At 39.4% G+C, this 20,446-nt stretch overlaps 1 protein-coding gene across 3 annotated transcripts in view; it reads right to left on the reverse strand.

Moving 5' to 3' along the window:
- The window catches only part of RASGRF2 (Ras protein specific guanine nucleotide releasing factor 2), a 241,934-nt gene that overhangs the window by 121,511 nt on the left and 99,977 nt on the right, over positions 1-20,446 (reverse strand). For all 3 annotated transcript variants that reach the window (XM_060635446.3, XM_060635444.3, XM_081796559.1), the window contains exons 5-12: positions 18,042-18,295; positions 14,858-14,937; positions 14,263-14,456; positions 9,096-9,205; positions 8,233-8,351; positions 1,870-2,030; positions 892-958; positions 216-352 (exon numbers count right to left, since the gene is read on the reverse strand). In XM_060635446.3, the coding sequence (XP_060491429.1) occupies positions 216-352; positions 892-958; positions 1,870-2,030; positions 8,233-8,351; positions 9,096-9,205; positions 14,263-14,456; positions 14,858-14,937; positions 18,042-18,295 (1,122 nt within the window). The remainder of the gene's footprint in view (positions 1-215; positions 353-891; positions 959-1,869; positions 2,031-8,232; positions 8,352-9,095; positions 9,206-14,262; positions 14,457-14,857; positions 14,938-18,041; positions 18,296-20,446) is intronic.

Here is a 20,446-nt window from a genome sequence, read left to right on the forward strand (position 1 = left end):
ATTTTAGCCTTATAAAGAAAGACAAACAAACAACAACAAATGATCCCAGCTAGCAAGATACACAGTGGTGATGGCAGTGTCCACAGCAACTAGATGTATTTTTTTAACAAAAATAAAATAACTAAAAGCCTTCCCCCAAAATTTATGGTGTGAAATAAACACACACATACACAAACAAACAAAATCACAATTTATGGCAAACGCCACTCGCTTACCTGACTTATGTCACTCGTCCAGGCAGCTTTCTCTTGACGTGAAGGTGCCAACAGGACTACAGTGAATGGGGCAGCATCTGGAGGCTCCACTACTATTTTAAAATCTAGATGTCCAAACACTTGTCCAGAACCTTTGGCTTCAATACATGCAAACCAACCAATTAGATGTGAATATAAAAATATGTGTGATAGCTACTTTCACAGACTTCTGGTAATACGATGGATGTCCGTTGAAGTCCAGAATCTTATTTCAGCAACATGGCACTTCTTAGGCAAGGGGAAGCCTTTACTAAGCTCATAAGTAGACAAAAAAGCTGAGGTCAGCAGGTTACTCAGGACTAGGATCTCTGCCTCCTACTCATTTCCTCTTTTCTTTTTTTGAAATTGCCATAATCTACAGAATTCCAACAACTCTCTAATTTAATTCCTTTTCTGCCTTCCACTGAAAAGTCACTATCGTGAGACAAATTCAATAAAATGTGAATTCCCAAAGATGGTTTTAACGAAGCTCACAGGTTAAATGATTCAACAGAACTTTTCATATATAAACGACTTCAGGGAGTTTATTCTCAGCATCTCTCCTGCCTCTTTAAGCAGCTCACCTTAGCTATAAGTAAATAAAAACTATAAGACCCTTTTATTCTACCATAATTCTAAGAGATAGAATGTGACTTACAGTCATCATCACTTGCATCGGGCTCCTCAATCAAAGTACATTCTATTAGAGAGAGAACCCCACCTGTCTGGAAACAAACCAATTTTTCATTAAGAGGCTGACAGTCTTGCATAAGTTGGGAAGCTCAGATACATAAACCTTATATTCAAATTGTCACAGAAGAAAGCATAGCAATTCTGCATCACAAATAATTTTTCATAGATTCCAAAACTACAGTTAGCTGTATAAAAGTAATTAAACACACTGAATTTCATGATTCTTCTGCACCAACTGCCTCTCACTCCCAGGGTTTATAAATTTAGCAAGTCAGCCTACAGGAGACTAGATGGCACCTTGAGAGTGAATGCAGCTAGACCCACCAACCAGGAAGTGCTTTAAGCAGCAGAAAGCCATCATCCTGGTGTTGGATAATAGTTGTTAGGTACTAATAACAAAAGGTATAGATAGGTACTTTTTCTATAAAGGGCCAGACAGTAAATCATTTAGGCTTTACAAGCCATATCTCTATCGCAACTATTCAAATCTGCCATTTTAAAAGCATGAAAGCAGCCAGACAATATATAAACAAATGAGCATGGCTGTGTTCCAATAAAACTTTATTAACAGGCAGCAGGCTGTGGGCCATGGTTTGCTGACTCTTGGTATAGAGCAAGATAAAATAGGATTTAGCAAATATTCTATCAATATACTGCAGTGATTTAATAAGATTTTTGTAGCTCAGTAGTCATCAACTAGTAATTTTTTCTAGGTTATGATTTTAATTGCACTTCTTTATGGAAATGGACACTGAAATTTCTATTTTTTGGATTTGATTAACAACAAAGTACATGCCAGGCTTAGCAACTGTACATTACCTCACTATGCAATTGTGACAATCTGGGTTTTATGATACTGGATATGGGAAAGCCATAATTAAATTAATCTCAATCCCTCTTAAGTGCATGGAACATAAATGGAATAGTCACATAAAACCCATACCTTGAGCAGATGCAGCTTTCCTCCTGAACTTCTTGTACAAATTAAAAAGTGTTTTGTAAATAAGAAGCACTGTCTTTCTCCTTCCTTTTTCAAAGACAGTGAACCCAGGCGAACTTTACTAAGTTTCCCCCTCTCAACAGAAGGTACTTGAATAAGAGAACCTGGTAATCACAAAAGTGAAGAATACACAGCAATTAAAATTTTTTCAAGTGAGAGCTATTCTTGATGCAATAAACTCTAGGACCTGTTTCCCAAGATACCAAGGATTTATTTGATGCACGATTGGAAGTAAATCCTCTACACTCTGAGCAGAAGAGAGAATGCATTGTGTTTTAAGGGCCTAACTAATTCTCACTATTTTTTGATTTATTGATTTCAGAGAGAGAAAGGGAGAGGGAGAGAGAGCAAGCCGCAGAGCAGCAGAGAGAGGGAGAGAGAGAATCCCAAGCAGGTTCCACACTGTCTGCCCAGAGCCCAACTCGAGGCTCGATCCCATGGGCTGTGAGATCATGACCTGAGCTCATATCAAGAGTTGGATGCTTAACCAACTGAGTCGCTCAGTCACCCCTAATTCCTACTATTTTTATAAAACATTTCAGACTTGATTATTTACTAATAAACTGTAAAATAAATTTGAAAGAAAGCCAAACTGAATTCAGAGAACAAGGCACTTGTGTCATCTGTCCCTCGGTGATCTTATCTCAATCAATTTAAGAATAAGATACATGGGGTGCCTGGATGGCTCAGCCCGTTAAGCGTCTGACTTTGGCTCAGGTCATGATCTCATGGTTCGCAAGTTCGAGGCCAGTGTCACGCTCTGTGCTGACAGCTGAGAGCCTGGAGCCTGCTTGGGGTTCTGTGTCTCCCTCTCTCTCTGCCCCTCTCCTGCTTGTGCTCTGTCTCTCTGTCCTTCTCTCTCAAAAACAAATAAAAAATATTTTAAAAAATTTTTAAAAGAAATTAAAAAAAGAACAAGATATATACTGTATAATTGCATATAGTAATAAAATAACAGAGTAAAAAGAAGATAGAATTTATTCTTCCTGAGGCACTGTAGGTAGACAAATAACATAATACAAAAATAAAATTTACACTGCATGTATATTATAAAAATAAACAAATTAAACAATTCAATGCAACTTAGTTAATTAAAATTAACTAAGGGCAGCTATTTCAGATTATATTTAAATTATGTGTGATAAAAATTTTGTGGAATTTAAATGGAAAAGAACTCATAAAGTCTATACCCAGAGCATTCCCGTGAACAAAACTGTCTTCTATTCAATGTGAGAATCTCTACATAGATTTTATACAAGTTCATTCTAATAATGACCTCCCCACAAAATAAAATTCCAATCTAAGTTAGACAGAAAACCAAAACAAACACTAGGAAAGATTCTTGTCAATACCTTGACTTCTGAAATAGTGATATTACTGAGTCAGCGATATTACTACGATTTGTTCAATCTACCACTACTCAAAATGCAGCCTTACAAAGACACATATCAGTCTCATAAGAACCGTTAACTGCATATTCAACCCTTAAATATTAACAGGGGTCAGCACTAAAAAATGAGATTGCAGGCAACCTCATTTCCTCTTCAGACATTTTCTGCATTTCCTGATTTTTTTTTTAATGGTCACAGATTCCTTTGATAAGTGGGGAAAGCCCCACTAAAGTTGTTCGTATACGTAAAATGGTAAAACTATGACTGTGGGTCACAAAATGTTCACGTTAGCATATGAATACTCCAAACAGCATCTACTTTTTAACAGAGCTGAAGGTGGGGAGGTGGGTAGATGAGGAGCAAACCTCCGTGTGCAGATTCCATCTCCTCAGGTGAGTGTTTAGGTGGGACTGCTAGACAGAGGCACAGTAGGCAGCTATTTGGGGGCCTAAAGAACAGCATGGAAGTAGTCCTGGGGAAGGCTGTGGGCCCTGGGAACAAAGGGTAGGAGAAGGCTTGACTCCACCAAAGGGAACGGGCAAGGGGAGAGCGAAGGAAGGAGGTGAGGCAGGTGGGAGCAAGCTGTCAGAGAGCGCGGGCAGCAAGTAATTAAATTTGAAGAGCAGAGGAGGGGTGGGGAGAGCAAAAGGCAGACTGCCTAGATAAGTAAATGAGTAACAGCAGAAGGACTGCACTCATGGGGCTCACGGGGCAGAATCAAAGCCAGAGGAGCTCTTTCGGAGGACCTGGTTAGCCCCTGATTTCACAGAAGGGAAAACTGAGGCCTGAGGGGCTGAGCAGCCGTCACCTGAGTGAGCCACGCTGCCAAGAGATGGCAGTGGATTCAGCAACATAAACAATGACACCTGGAAAGGGATCGGATAGGAAAAGACAGTCCGTTGTAGCTTTGCCATGGGGGATCGTGAGATCAGCTAGGGCAGAGTGAAAGACTGGAGCTGAAGACAAATAAATGTCCTGGTGGATAAACAGGTTCAGGAGTCATTTTCAGAAAGGTTATAACCAAGTTTATGAAGATTCAATATAATGTGTCGTTAAGTGTTCTAGCATTTAATGATTTTGCAGATCAGAAATTACAGAATACATGTTTGCTCATATATTAGTAATACTGTGGATTAAAACTTTGAGGTAAAAAAAATAAACATTTCCTTGTGAACGATACACTAATATGTTTAATCGATAACCGTTCATCCTGTATATTCAGCCTACACAGAAGTCTATATGTCAGAATTAAAAGTGAGGGATTTCAACACCATTTTCGGTTTATAAAATAATCATATTGGGAAAAACATGTTAAGTGGACTTTTTTTATATTTCATTTTATCTTTGACCTGGTGTTTCAATACAACTCTAAGACTTGAAGATTCCTCTCTAGTTAGTAAAAATTAAAGGAATAGTTTGTATTAGTAATTCCTCAATATCAGACCATTGCTATGACACAGTTCCTTGTGTCTCTCTCACAATAATTGGGGTCAATTTACAACAAAACTTGTGTTATTTCAATCACTAAATTCCCAAAGAATGGCAGTCAGGACTAATGCCCTTATTCTTCATTCCACCCAGTGTGAAAAGGAATGATGAGCAACTTCCAGGTTACTGGGTTAGGCATTTGAGAAAGTACAAATATTTGTGGACCCCATGTTACAACTCCAAAGAACACTGCTACCCTAAAAGGACATGACTGTGAGTCGGGGAATAGTTAAGGTATCACAGAGGTCCGAGACTCATTCTCATTGCATTTCACTCTGAATTCAGTAACCTTCACTTAATTATCCTGGTTCACATTTCCACAAGACATTGGCTATGCATAATGGGTTTTCGGCAAAATGTCAATTTAGAGTGCCTCATCTTCTACTAAATGTTCATATATATTTCATGTTATTGAAAAACAGAAACTCATTCCAAAATTTAGATCTTGGTTTTTAAATTTATGTCATACTCTCACAGGCACTGGTTTAAATGCTTTTGTGGGTATCAGCTCATTAAATTTTCACCACGACCCTAAAATCTAGGTGCTATTAACTCCAACTTAAGGAGAGGAAACTGAGACAAAGAAAAGTTAAATAAATTGCTCAATATCCTACAGCAAGGAGATGGTGGAGGCAAAATTTGACCTCCAGCGACATGGCTATACTGTCTTCCTATTACTGTTTCAGACTCTTACACTTTAGTTCAACAAACTTTGAGTAGATTTTGGAACATAAATGACATTATCAGACTACATTGCGATACAGTCCTTTGCATCCTGCTCATCAACTGTTTAATGATTAGCATCAATTTACAATAAAACCTCTGTTACTTTAATCACTAAATTCCCACAGATTGACATTCAAGATTATCTGATGCCCCTATTCTAAGGAGGCCATTCCGACGTCCTGGGCGACTTATTTTTTCTAGTCCTCAGAATAAACATTCATTTAAGGTTGAAACGACACATATATTTGTGCATATGCACACTTGTACACACACAAATACAGACACACTGCAACATACCTCATACTATCCCTAAAAGTAAATAACACAAATACTAGCAGACAATTAGAGATAATTTGTAGTCCATTTCATAGGAAATGGAATCCATCAAAGTTTAAAAGAATAAAAAACCCACCTCGATGGGTTTAAAAGTCTGTTAAGGGTATGTAGTAAAAATGATAATAGGAGCAACCAAAGCAAAACAATGGAAACTTCCCAAATTATATGTAATTGGATTACTTTCTACTTTTGGATTAAGGTCTGTTTTTTTAAAGCCAACTTTATTGAATAATTCCTAAACACACTAACAACCAAAAATACAAAAAAAAATACTGTAAAAGCAAATCATTATATCAACATCAATACAATAATAACATCAGCTGTATTAATAGCTAACAGAAGTGCTTTAAACATGTGGCAAAGAAAAAGCAATAAATAATATCTGGACATGAATCAAAGGCAGAGGTGGCTCCTGAGTATTTTTCCTCCGGGTGCACTGAAAAAAATGACTTATTCAATATCTTCAACCTTCTAGCGTTTTTCATTATAGATGTTTTTTTCAAACTTAGATAAGAGCAGTCTCAGTTTATAGAAATAAATTACGATGTATCATACTTTTCAATCAAAAGCCCTTTCAGAAATAGAATACTAGTTACAGAAACATTTATTTGCATTCTCGCATATTATAAAGCTCCAGTCAATTAGTATTTTTTCAGTGAATTCCAAATGCAAGAAAAATACAAAATAAGACATCTAACAATCAAAACTGCAATTCAACAAGTAATTCAATTTAATCCAATGCCCATCTTTCAGGTATCTATAATGGAAAACAACAGATAAGGCAGGAGAGAATTCGTAAACACTGCCCTTCAGAGTTACAATTACTGGCAGAGACAGGCGTGCAAACATGTACCTACAATACACAAGAGGACGAAATACATGCATCGGGAGCAAGGGGCACGAAACCAGGAGGAAGGTAAATCCATTCTAACTGGAGGGAAGGGGAGAGAAAGATGAGGGGAACATTGTAAAAGGCTCTCTAGAGGTGTCTGACCTGAGCCTGGAAGGCCAAGCAGACCTTCGATAGGCACGGAAGGGATGGAAAAGGGCATTCCCAGGCCCCAGGCTGGGGAAAGCACACGTGAAGGCACACAGGCAGGCAAGTGCCAGGAAGGCAGAAAGCCAATATGGGAACACAGTCTCTGCGGAGGAATACAGGGGGAATTAGGAAGGCCTGATGTTGTTAGCATTATATTCCACTATATTTAAAGGAAAATTAGTATCAGAAGCCAAAAACTGAGAAAAGTTATCATTTCTTAAAATAAACTTCCAAACTTTAACATATGTGTACTTTCTCTCTTTATAAATAAATAATGGAAAATAGAACAGCACGTGTTAAACTTTTTTAAGTATTCTGTGCAAAAATTTATGTGCACAGCACAAGTAACGTCTTATTTGATGAGGTAAAAAAAAATTTTAAGCAGCACATTTTGGCAGGCAACGGAAATGCAAATATCTTCAAATGTTATTGGCACATTCTGAACAAAAACTACATTAAAGGTTAATCCTAGTTCCAAAATCTATGTGTCACTGCTCACCAAATTCAAAATCATAAATGTGTGCAATGCATTGTCTCAAATCAATTCCGTGGGGCATGGTCCCTTCCCTCAGAACACTTAAGCACTTAAAAAAAGAACTCTGGATGAGGTTTACTCCGTGCACTCTGCAATGAGGGCCCTGGAGGGAGGGACACTGTTAGGCTGTTGCTTCTCCAAAGTTTCTGGCACAAATATCTTCAACACTTCAAAAGCTTAATATACTGGGTGATGCTCGGAAAGCACACATCCCACAAACAAGATACATGCACCATTACCAAAGCGTGTCAGGGGTCAACAGACATTTCGTTTGACAACTGGAGTTGCCAACTGAATCAAATCATATCATGGGGGACTGATCCAGAAGTGCTGATGAAGAATGGGAACAAGAGACAGCTGTTTTCACTTCGGACATTGTCCCCACCACTATGTGAAAGGGCTTTGAGCAGTGCAAGTTTCTCTTGGGCCTTTGCCTGTATATCGTCGCCACCTGGCACTGCCACTCTCATCGGCCAGACCGATCTGTCCTCCTTGGAGCTGTAGAGAATGTCTGGTCCACTGAGGAGGAGAGTCCAGTCAGAATGTAACTTACTGTCCCACTCGTGCTTTACTATTATTGTGTTGCTGTTTTTCATGGCCCCTGAAAAGAAACAGCACAAAGGTAGGCCTCAACCACAGCCTCGGTCAAGGCCATGGAGGTGTCCTGCATGAACAGTATCAATCACACAGCTACATCAAAGCTGCTCCAAAATGGTTTCCGGGATCTGGCAATGATAATGTGTAAGTCGCAGAGATGACTAAGACAGTGGGTCTACCAAACAAGGACTTACCTTGGCGGATAAAAGTTTGGCTGGTGTCCAGCAAAATATCACAACCCTCTACGATCATTCTTTCTATGGCAAGGTTCTTCCTTATGTTTTCAGTGTCACTCACTTCATCATGCATTATCCTATAGACACAGCACAGACAGATCACAGTAAGAGATATTTTCTGTAGCCCTAGCAGGTATGCAAAGAATAGCTCCCTCTGGGAAGTTCAGTTTTGACTTGCATCAGTATAAAAGAGACTGCGGGGAGAGCAGACTTCCAGGCCTCAACAAGCCATGACCCAAACCAAAGCCAGTGTACATGATTCTAAATGACAAGCGGGTCACAAACCAATGAATACCCTGGGGAATGCAACAGGAAAGCAAAGTATTATTTTATGAACAGCAACCTTCATTGAAATTAGGATGCCATTTGTTAGAGGTAGAGCAAATTAGAGGACCTTATACCATTTATTCCATATAAGCTAAAGGAACACAGATGTAAATAATTCCTTGAAACACTGAAAAGTCACTGAAAAATGCAAAATATACATTCTCTAGCTTCTTGCCAAATATGAACACAAGGATTCCAATAAAGGTCGTTTTCCTATTATCCTGAAAGAAACATAAACCCAAATACAGCTATAATCTCAATTATATAAATTCACATGCTATAAAAACATTTTCAACAATATATATTTTTCTTGGTTAAAATTAACATGTATTCTGATTCAGTGCCATCTGAAGAGCTAGCATTTAATATTCAGGTGAATCTGAGAAGCTGGTCTGTGTCTTGCTTCTTGTTACCTGGACATATATATTAGGTTTCCACAGAGACTAACTTGCTGCTTTCTCTAATCAAGGCTTTATTATGAGTTCTCCACATACCTGGACAGTTCCTCTAGTTTTGACTTAGCAAACTCCAGACTTTTCCTTTCCACATGCTCATGGGGTGTATGAGCTAGGAGTTCGTGAAGTGTGATGATATACCTGGGGATCTAAATGCAAAGGCCAGCATGAGCAAGAGGTCAGGATGAACAACACTGGGACACTCTCTACTGTGCCATCATCATGTCTGAGAAACTCATCTCTACCTTTACAGTTTTGAAACAAAGTATACTTCAAACCACACACACATACACACACACACACACACACACACACACACACACACACTTCACCAAGAGCACAAAAAAAGAGTAACAAAATATTATGTTCCAGAGAAACAATTGTTTCTTTAGGTTTTTTAATATAATCATATATTTCTTAATCACAACTTTTGAAAATTGGTTCATGGGGAAACATACAGCTATAATCAAATCACAAGAATCTGTATTTTAGGTATATTTGTTCACAATTTTTTTTTAAATTCAGAATCCTACTGCAATATTCTGTTTAAGAATTAAAACTTGGGAGGAGAAGATATGTTCACCTTTATTACATTCTCATCCTACTTTACCTTAATTCATTCTTCTAGCAATAAAAAGTATTGTTTAATTAGATTATTTACTTGTAGTTTTGCTTATAGATAAACTATCTGAATTCTGTCAAAGGCAGAAACTCCACCAGGCCTATGAAGATGTTAATAGAACATAGTAGAGTTTTAATTAAAGTTATAGTGATTCTACCTATTTATTTATTTTAATTTTTATTTATTTTTGAGATCATGAGAGAGACAGAGCACGAGTGGGGGAAGGGTAGAGAGACAGGGGAAACACAGAATCTGAAGCAGGCTCCAGCTGTCAGCTGTCCAGAACCCAAAGCAGGCTGAGCTGTCAGCACAGAGCCTGAAGCGGGGCTCGAACCCACAAACCATGAGATCATGACCTGAGCCGAAGTCATATGCCTAACTGACTCAGCCACCTAGGTACCCCTCTACATATTTGTTTTTTACTGGCTTACAAACTAAAATCTTTTAGAAAGCTGGGGCAGTGGGCTTAATTATAATACCAACACACATGAACAACAGGCACCATAACCCCACCTGTTATGGGTCAGATTGGAGCTCAAGGTTTGCACGTACACCTAAACCTCCAGCAACAAAAGGGGAATTTGCCCATTTTACACAGATAAGGAAACAAAGTGTGAAGAGGTCTGGTAACTTGCCCAAGGTGGTGTCACAGCAAATGACGGAGCCAGCCATGATCATGGTGGCTCTGACCAATGCAGGAACCCACGGGGTCTCTTCTCTGGGGCCTGAGGTCTCTCTAGGCCCTTGAAAGGCCTTCTAAGAATGAAGAAAGTGAAACAGCCTCCCAGGGTACTATGGCTAGCTCCTTCCGTCCAGTCCTGAGGTGCTGGCAGCTCTGCCCACGGATCTGCTGTTGCTCTTGTGCAGGTGGTGGCCTTCACCGGGTTACTTACTGATGTTTACTGAGGGCCCATGTTTAGGCATGAGCACAAAGGGCAGTGCCACAGCACACACACGGCTCTGCAGCTGATATTCTGGGATCAGGTCCTAAGGAATGTCATCATATTAAGGTTTTGGAACTTCAGACAGACTCCTGATAGGAGGGAGACCCCTCCCCTGTAAGACACATGGAGGGCACTTTCTGCCTCTCCATTCCATAAACTTCTCCTGGTAAAGGCTCTTGGGATACATACACTTTCAAATATCCCTTCTGCACAGTGCCAAGATGGATAACAGTTTGCCTCTAAGTCAGTAGTTCTATAAGAAAATCAAGGCAATCAACAGCTAATGTACTAAATTTTTCATAACAAAGAAGGTAGGAGTGGGAGAGCCTGACGCTTATAATGCATGCACTGAAAACCCACAAAACTAAGTTTAGTCAATAGCTTCAGGATCCTCCCCCATTAATTAAATCTATTTTAGAGAGCTCCTTGGCTAAGGTTCAAGTAGATAGATCTGAAATTCAGAAGCCGGTCCTTTCTACTTTCTGGTATAGGAACAAACAACCCTGAAACTGCCAAAAAGCAGGGAAAGGACATTCTGCAGAGAAGTGGATGGCTCTCCAAAGAGCTCGTGTGTATATTCAAGAACTGATTATAAATCTGTTCCCCCCAAACCCAAGAATCACAGTAAGTACTGTCTAGATGAATCATAATGCTCTTCTCAACTATGGAACAATACTTGCCACTTTATAGACATTAATTAGCTGGCTTGCCAATTACAGTAAATAGGTGGCTAGAGCCGCAAAAGGCTACTTTCCGGAGAACATCTAACAGCACTGTTCTTGTCAGGGGCAGATTTCATGATTGGCTTACCTATGGACTTATGAGCAGCTGAAGCCAATTTAAACAGTACCAGTCGAGCCACTGCCTTTGCTAATTAAAAATTACATTAATGACTACATTATTTTCCACAACAAATTTCTTGGCAACACTTGGACTATTTGTCTGATGGTTAAATTGAGGATAAATTAACTGCATCATCCAAATTCAACAATTCCTCTATGTTTCCATAGCTCAACATAGAATATCAACAGCAGCAAATGACTTACTTGACAAAGAGCCCAGTAAAAGTTCTACACATACACAGGCTAAAAGCTCCAATCACCTCTCCTCCTCTGTGCCTAACCCCTGCCCCCATATCTAGACTCAAGAAAAAGTCTGGTCAGAGGTCCCTTGGTAGCATGAACTAGCATGCAGAGGGAAGTAGAAACGGCTAGACCCTCCAAGGAAGCAAATGTTTTCACGACTATGTCACCTCATTTTTGAAAGAACCAAGAGGGAACAAGAGGGATAGAATGAACTCAGTGAGAGAAAACCTCCAAGCTTCTAGAAAGTGCAATTTCCCCTTCAGTGGTCCATAGGGTCACTCCTAGGGAGAAGGCAGAAGGAAGAGACACCAAGCAAACAAGACAAAGAAGAGGCACCAAGGAGAATGAGGCTGTTAGGTAGCACACTCTGATAGCTTCCTCTCTTGATCTATCCAGAATAGTGACAGGGCAGCAAAGAGATTAAGAGCTGTTCTTTCAGTTTACACATCTTGCAGTTTGGACCAATTCTGGCTAAATTCTTCAACTCTGAGGCTTCTCCTAGAAAAATGGCTCTCCTAAGCTGAGACCTTTGGTTACCCTGGTCTGTAAAAAGCCAGAGAACCTCAACATTTGACCCTTCAGCTAAATTGTAGGGTTTCGGGCCACCACAGTCTCAGGATGTGGGTTCCTAGACAAACACCAGGCTCCTTGCACCACCATTGTGTGATCCCCCCAGGATCACAGCCAGATAGCTAGAGCTCTGGGAGACAACTGGAGATCAGGTCCTCAATTTTAAGAGTAAGAAACAGAGATTTAGATTGGTTCAATTATTTTCCTGAATGCTATGACTGAAGAGTGAGCAAGACATCCAGGTCTCCTCAAGATTCGTAGTCCGATGGTCCTTTCCTGACATTGTAGGAATTCCTTGGGGTCAATCAAAATGCCAAGCCATTATTATTGGGCTTAAACTCCAGGGAAAAGGAGAGAGGGTGACAGAAGTGCATCTCAGCATTTTCAAGAAATCCAAAGGGTTTTCCAAGGCCCTACATTCGACTGTGTTTGGACACCTCCCCTACAGATCAAGTGTGGTTCTGTCTGTTGCTTTAAAACCCTGAGAAAATGACACCAAAGGGAAATTAAATAGCCCGTGGGAAGGCATTAGTGCACTGTCAGAAAGGGAGCTAGGTGCCTCCCAGAATGTTCCATGTGTCTTTCACAACCATTTCTTTGAATATTCACCTGAAATCGAGTTGCTGAAAAGACACAGTTTAGGGATTGTAATCATAATCTGGAGGTAACTGCCAAAGACACAGACAGAATCTCAGAACACTGCATTATATAAAACTTGTTTCACTATAAATAAAAGCTTAAATTATAATTTTTATAAGGTTAAAAAAAGCAACTTTTTGTTTTTGCTTTGAAGTTTTTCTTGTAAAATATTTCTTCAGAGAGGCAAAAAGTTCAAACAATTCAGTTCCATGAAAAAAACACAATACCATTATAAAGTTTCACTATATTTAAGTTGTTTCAAATACATCCTTTTGGTTTTTAAAAAATCTTGCTAAACCTCTGTGGTGACTTCCATGATTTCAAAAAGGATTGACAAACTTTAGGACAAACAATTATGAACCAGAGCAACATTTCTTTCTCAGGCTACAAAATGGTCAGCCAGGGTCAGCAATGCCTGCGCAGGGGGACAAAACTCTCTGCAGAAGCCCTAACACACATGATTAGGAGAATCGGTTTACCACATGACAATCTGGAGGCCTGGCCAGAAGCCCCATAAATTCCACAATAAGAACACTCAATGCCTTTCCAAAAGAGCAGAATCAACACTTTTCAAAGGAACAGGAGATTCAATTCACATTTGGGCCTCCTCTGTTCTCACTCAAGGACTCTTAACGGTAAAGCTCTAGATACAGGTAAGAACACAAGTATGTTTGATCCCTCCGGGTGCTCTAACACCCAAAAGTAAATGTCATGACAAGCCCCAGCCTCAATTCAGCAACCTGACTAGGGGCCAAGAGTCCCCAGGTCTAGCCAGTGCCTCCAGACCCTATATTTTCATAGCCTCTGTGACCCAGAATGTCCTCTTTTTGCTATCCGGAGCTCCAGACAAACTCAAGACCAACTTCAACAGCAATTGTAACAGGGAGGGGAGGATGGGAAGGAAAACAAAGACTTTCCCAGCAGTCACTCCACCCCTCAGGAGCCTTTTATGCCACCAGCATATACTGGAACGTTTGCACAGCATCCTATTTCTGTAAACCTGATAATATTTTTAAACATGCTGGAGGAGGAGACTCCATGGAAGAAGTCTGTGTGGAATCTTTCTGTAAAGAGAAAACTGTGCTACTTTTCAAAAACCATTCCTGATTTAATTGCTTCAAAAATGCCTGGTTTAAAAAAAAATGCCTGCTTTTCTCCCATATGCTACACAGAGGGAAAATGTGTGGCATAAATTTGTTTCTCTCAGGGTCAAGCTCAGGACAGTTGATGCACATTTGCCATAATTCCACATGGGGCATACTTAAACTTGTCACTCACGTCACCCTATGTTTCAGTACCACCAAACTGGAACCGATGACTTATAAAATGCATCCCAGATGACTTACCTGGAACATTGGATAGGTCAAGAATGTTTCCAGCATCCTCCCCTCACACGCGGGGTTGGCTTCATACTGTTTTAAGAGTTTGTCGAAATCTCGGTTTTGCTTACAATTGGCAAGCACTTGGAGGCTGTACTGGTGATTACGCACAAATTCTTGATAAATGTTCAACATGGGGAGCAAAATATCAAACAGATCAGCTGTAAAAAAGAAGTAAACATGGCAGTTTTTCTTGGTCCTTGGTAAGTTATCTAAAACAAGGAGAGACTGTGTTCACTCAGTGGAAATGGCACAGAGTGGCTCCCAGCATCATGTGTCACACGTGCACAGGGCCCCCGTCCAGATGCTTGAATGACTGATTTGGTAGAATGCATGGGGGCAGGGGGAAGGGGGTGCACAGAGCCCAACTCTAGCCCCAAATGAACAATGACAGGCCAGGAGAAAGGGCTGAGAGGGCAATAAAACGGATTCCCAGTGCCTAAGGAAGCTCCCAGGTCAAGAGGGAAATTCAGACAGGTTAGGGTGACTAATGTTGAAGTTATTTTGCTTTAATTGTAGACATATTAAGAGAAAATCTTTTATCTCTAAAGCATGCACTTACCTAAAATTAAGGTAGGCCAGTTTGCTATCCTTGCCTTCAGTCCTTGATGAAATATTTCATGAAGAAACATAATTGTTTCACTATAGAAAATTGAAAAATAATATAATCTAGTCACTTCTTTGTCAAAGAAGTCCACTGAGTCCTTAAAGCCTTAATAAATACATGATTTACATGCCTCCCAGGGCCTCCAAATTGTATACACAATAATAACATGGATTATACTAGCCCTCATAAACCAATTTGTCTTTCAAACGATCTCGAAAATTCTGAGCTAGGCTTCAACTACTGGAAGACAGTAAACACCAAATCACTGGCATATAACCCTCTTCATTATGTTTGATAGCAACATCTTTCTACTGTTAGGATCTAACACTTCAACTGATAATCAAAAAATTAGTTATGATCCTTTTTCTCTTCAGTTTGATTCTAGATGATAACTAAGGGAAAAGACTCCCTCTTTCACTAAAATGAGTTTTGACAGGAAAGAGGGGAAAAGAATCCACAGCAAAGATTTGGCAGAACTCTACCATAACCACTCCTAAGACGCCCAAGATGGAAATGTAAAAGAATCCTCTGAAAAGGACTAAACCTACACAGAGATGCTATAAGGAGAACTATGCATAGAGATCCAAATCTCTACAAGGTTCAAGAAGAGCAGCTACCAAAGTAACTTTTGCTTTCTCCTCATTACAATTAATTCATTGGATTGAGCCTCTAAAGCCTTTTCTGAACTGGCACATCCTACACAATCAAATACATAATTATTCATGTAAGGGAGATATTCTGGTTTGTTGTAAGTCAAATTCAATTACAATAAACATCAATGGGAAATCCTTAACTTTTTCCAAATGGTCCATGAAACAAAATACATATGGCTTGAAGATGATAATTTGTTTTTCATTTATAGCAATTTTAACTAAGCAGTGTTTGTTGTTCAAGGATTTCAACCAAATCTAGTTTGGCAGATATTGGGGGTTTTTTTGTATTTTTTAATTTTTTAACATTTTTATTTATTTTTGAGAGACAGAAAGAGATGGAACACTAGTGGGGTAAGGGCAGACAGAGAGGGAGACACAGAATCTGAAGCAGGCTCCAGCTCTGAGCTGTCAGCACAGAGCCTGACAAGAGACTCGAGCCCACAAACTGTGAGATCATGACCTGAGCCAAAATCTGACGCTCAACCGACTGAGCCACCACGCGCCCTTAGTTTGGTAGATACTGTATGTTAGTCTTTCAACCTCCTTTCTATTCTCCTTTTAAGTGGACATGATGGAGAGCTACAGCTAAACTTCCCAGACTGCCTTGCAAATGAGGCTCTGAATGTAAATTCAGTTCCACCAGTTGCACCAATAGGTGCACCTGGTAAGACATGGAAAGTAGGAGAGGCCATCTGCCTATTGCTGAAAATCAGTCATGAAGATGTGAGTGTTTCAGGGGCAATTTCAGCACCCAGTTTCGGTGTTCTAGTTTCTAGGCAACAGCTTCCTAGACCTGAGAGGCAGATATGGTGGCAATGGCAGTGGCTGTAGTTTCCTAACTTCTGAATCACATCTACAGTGCTGTGCTCTTGAACTCAAAGCTCCAGGGGAGCAGCTCCCTGGCTTTGCTCTTCCAGCTCTTCCAAAGAATTGTATAAGCAGTGAAAATATCTGCATAACTTAAGAGAAAATTACACAGTAATTTTGTCCTTAAACGTCCTTTGTCCTTAAAATGTCCTTAAATGCAGGCTGGGAGATGGACGAAATAAAGGAGATTAAGAGCACACTTCTTGTGTTGAGCACTGAGTGATGTACAGAATTACTGAGTCATTACACTGCACATCTGAAGCTAATATAGCACTGTATGTCAACTAAACTTCAATAATAAAATAAAATAAAACAAAGTAAAAAAAAAATAAATGCATTAAAAAGCCTAATTCTTTAAAAAGCCAAATTAAAATATATTGCAGTAACTTTTTGTTCTTTTTCTTTTAAAAAAAATTTGTTTGACTAGAGTTGATACATAGAATTACATTAACTTCAGGTGTACAACTTAGTGATCTGACAAGTTTATACCTTATACTATGCTCACCACAAGTATAACTACAGTATGTCCCATTACATCATTATTACAATACAAGTGACTGTATTCCTTATGCTCTGCCTTTTATTCCCATGACTTCTTCATCCCATAACTGGAGGCCTGTATCTCCCTCTCTCCCCTTCACCCATCTTGCCCAACTCCTCGACCCTCATCTGGCAACCACCAGTTTATTCTCTGTATTTATGGGTCCAATTCTGCTTTTTGTTTATTTATTTATTTTTAGATCCCACTAATGACTGCAATCATATGTGTATTTGTTTTTCTTAGTCTAACGTGTTTCAAGAAGCGCAACAGGTTCCAGGGCCATCCACACTCCTTCCGATGACACAAAGTCATCCCTTTCTATGACTTTGTAATATTTGATATTATTTGACAGTTTTTGATGTTTTCATGTTGTTTTTACTTTTGAACCATGTAAATTTCTTCAAAAACAAATAAATGTATTCAAAATAAATAAATAAGTAAATAGATGAATTAAAAAATAAATAAATAATCTTTAAGTAAAGCACCCAGGCACTCCCTTTCTCCCCTTCTCCTCTTCCCTTGTTTATTTTTTCCATAGTGCTCATCACCATATAATATACTACATATTTCACTTATTTACTATTCATTGTCTTCCCACATCAAAATTTAAGTTACATGAAGGCAAGGATTTCTGCTTTGTTCACTGATGAACACTCAGCAGGAAGGACACTATAAATATTTATTGAGCAAATAAATTTGCTAGAGATTCTCAGGCCCCTTGTTAGTTTTTCTTCTTCCTAAAGTATGTCTGTATAAATTACATGTAAAGACCCATTACTCACTCCACCTCCCTCAGCTTATGAAGATTATCTTTCCCAACACACACACGCCTACACAATGACAAGAAAACATATGTCACACAAAGAAAAGACCCAGAAAACTAAATGCCATGATTCAAGATAAAGACATGTAAACTCACACAAATAATGAAACACAAATGATAACTTTCTTATTTTTAATATCATAAGCTCATAAAGGTGAACTTATGATTCCTATTCTTTTAAGAGTAAAGTAAAAATTCTTTTAAGAAATAGAAATGGGTTTTTCACATGACTCTTTGATTTACGCCAAGACAAACCTGTTGAGAAAAATGCTGCTGACATCATCATGGCTGATGGGAGGCTTCTTGGAGCTGGCCGCCATTCGCAGGGGCCGGAGGAAGCCATTGACCAGGATGTAGAGCTGGTGAACATACTCCGACTCAGCTTCAACCATGGTGAACACAATCTGGTTTCTCTTCCTCATGCTTTCAGCATGAGGAGAACAAATGTAATCCTGCACAATGGTCTTCCATTTCCTTCTACACAACCATCCTCTCATGAAGCTCTGAACCTACAGAACAACAACAGAAAGAATCTCAGGGAAGTGTGAGGCTGTCTTTGAATAAGCCTGTCAGTAAGGGTTTTCATTCCACACCATATAAAACACTGCTTTTTTGTTACAGCGCTAATGGTCCCATCACTAGAGTAAATTATGGCAGGCTTTTTCAGATAGCAGAAAAAATAGGATTTAAAAATAACATTTTTCTCAGTGTCACAAGTTTCTTCCATATCTTAAGGTCTTTAAGACTGCCAATATGCTAGTATCCAAAATCTATAAAGAGCTCACCAAACTCCACACCCGAAAAACAAATAACCCAGTGAAGAAATGGGCAGAAAACATGAATAGACACTTCTCTAAAGAAGACATCCGGATGGCCAACAGGCACATGAAAAGATGCTCAACGTCGCTCCTTATCAGGGAAATACAAATCAAAACCACACTCAGATATCACCTCACGCCAGTCAGAGTGGCCAAAATGAACAAATCAGGAGACTATAGATGCTGGAGAGGATGTGGAGAAACAGGAACCCTCTTGCACTGTTGGTGGGAATGCAAATTGGTGCAGCCACTCTGGAAAGCAGTGTGGAGGTTCCTCAGAAAATTAAAAATAGACCCACCCTATGACCCAGCAATAGCACTGCTAGGAATTTACCCAAGGGATACAGGAGTACTGATGCATAGGGGCACTTGTACCCCAATGTTTATAGCAGCACTCTCAACAATAGCCAAATTATGGAAAGAGCCTAAATGTCCATCAACTGATGAATGGATAAAGAAATTGTGGTTTATATACACAATGGAGTACTACGTGGCTATGAGAAAGAATGAAATACGGCCCTTTGTAGCAACATGGATGGAACTGGAGAGTGTGATGCTAAGTGAAATGAGCCATACAGAGAAAGACAGATACCATATGTTTTCACTCTTATGTGGATCCTGAGAAACTTAACAGAAACCCATGGGGGAGGGGAAGGGAAAAAAAAAAAAAAAAGAGGTTAGAGTGGAAGAGAGCCAAAGCCTAAGAGACTCTTAAAAACTGAGAACACGGGGCGCCTGGGTGGCGCAGTCGGTTGGGCGTCCGACTTCAGCCAGGTCACGATCTCGCACTCCGTGAGTTCGAGCCCCGCGTCAGGCTCTGGGCTGATGGCTCAGAGCCTGGAGCCTGTTTCCGATTCTGTGTCTCCCTCTCTCTCTGCCCCTCCCCCGTTCATGCTCTGTCTCTCTCTGTCCCAAAAATAAATAAATGTTGAAAAAAAAAAAAAAAAACTGAGAACAAACTGAGGGTTGATGGGGGGTGGGAGGGAGGGGGGGGTGGGTGATGGATATTGAGGAGGGCACCTTTTGGGATGAGCACTGGGTGTTGTATGGAAACCAATTGGACAATAAATTTCATATATTGAAAAAAAAATATTAACGTTCACAACAAAAAAAATTAAATTAAATTAAAAAAAAAAGACTGCCAATATGGACACCAGAATGTGATAATATTACATAATTAGTTATTAACATGTTAATAAAGAAATACATTGAAGGTTTATTCTTTAACAATATAAAATCAGATACTAAAAATTTTTAATTGTGTTAAAAAAGCACATAACATAAAATTTACCATCTTAACCATTTTTAAATGTATAGTTAGTTCAGTAGTGTTAAATATTTCACATTGTTGCATAACAGATTTCCAGAACTTCATCTTGCAAAACTGATACTCTATACCTACTGAACAACTCCCCACTTCTCCCTTCCCTCAGCCCCTGCTACCCACTATTTTACTTTCTATTGCTGTGAATTTAACCACTTTAGATAGCTCATGTAAGTAGAATCACACAGTATCTATCTTTTTGTGACTGGTTAATTTCACTTAGTATACTGTCCTCAAGGTTCATCCATGTTGTACCATGTGCTAGGATTTCCTCCCTGCTTACGGCTGAATAATATTCCATTGTATGTATATTTTGTTTATCCATTCATCTGCTGATAGATATTAGAGTTGCTTCCAACTCTCAGCAATTGTGAATAATGCTGCAGTGATCATGGGAGTGCAAATATCTCTTCCAGATCCTGTTTTCAATTCTTTTGGATCTATACCCAGAAGTGGAAATGCTGGATCATGTGGTAGCTCTATTTTTAATTTTTTGAGGAATGACCGTACTGCTTTCC

The sequence above is a fragment of the Panthera onca genome, chromosome A1 (genome assembly GCF_046562875.1).
Source record: "Panthera onca isolate mPanOnc1 chromosome A1, mPanOnc1 haplotype 2, whole genome shotgun sequence".
Lineage (NCBI taxonomy): Eukaryota > Metazoa > Chordata > Mammalia > Carnivora > Felidae > Panthera > Panthera onca.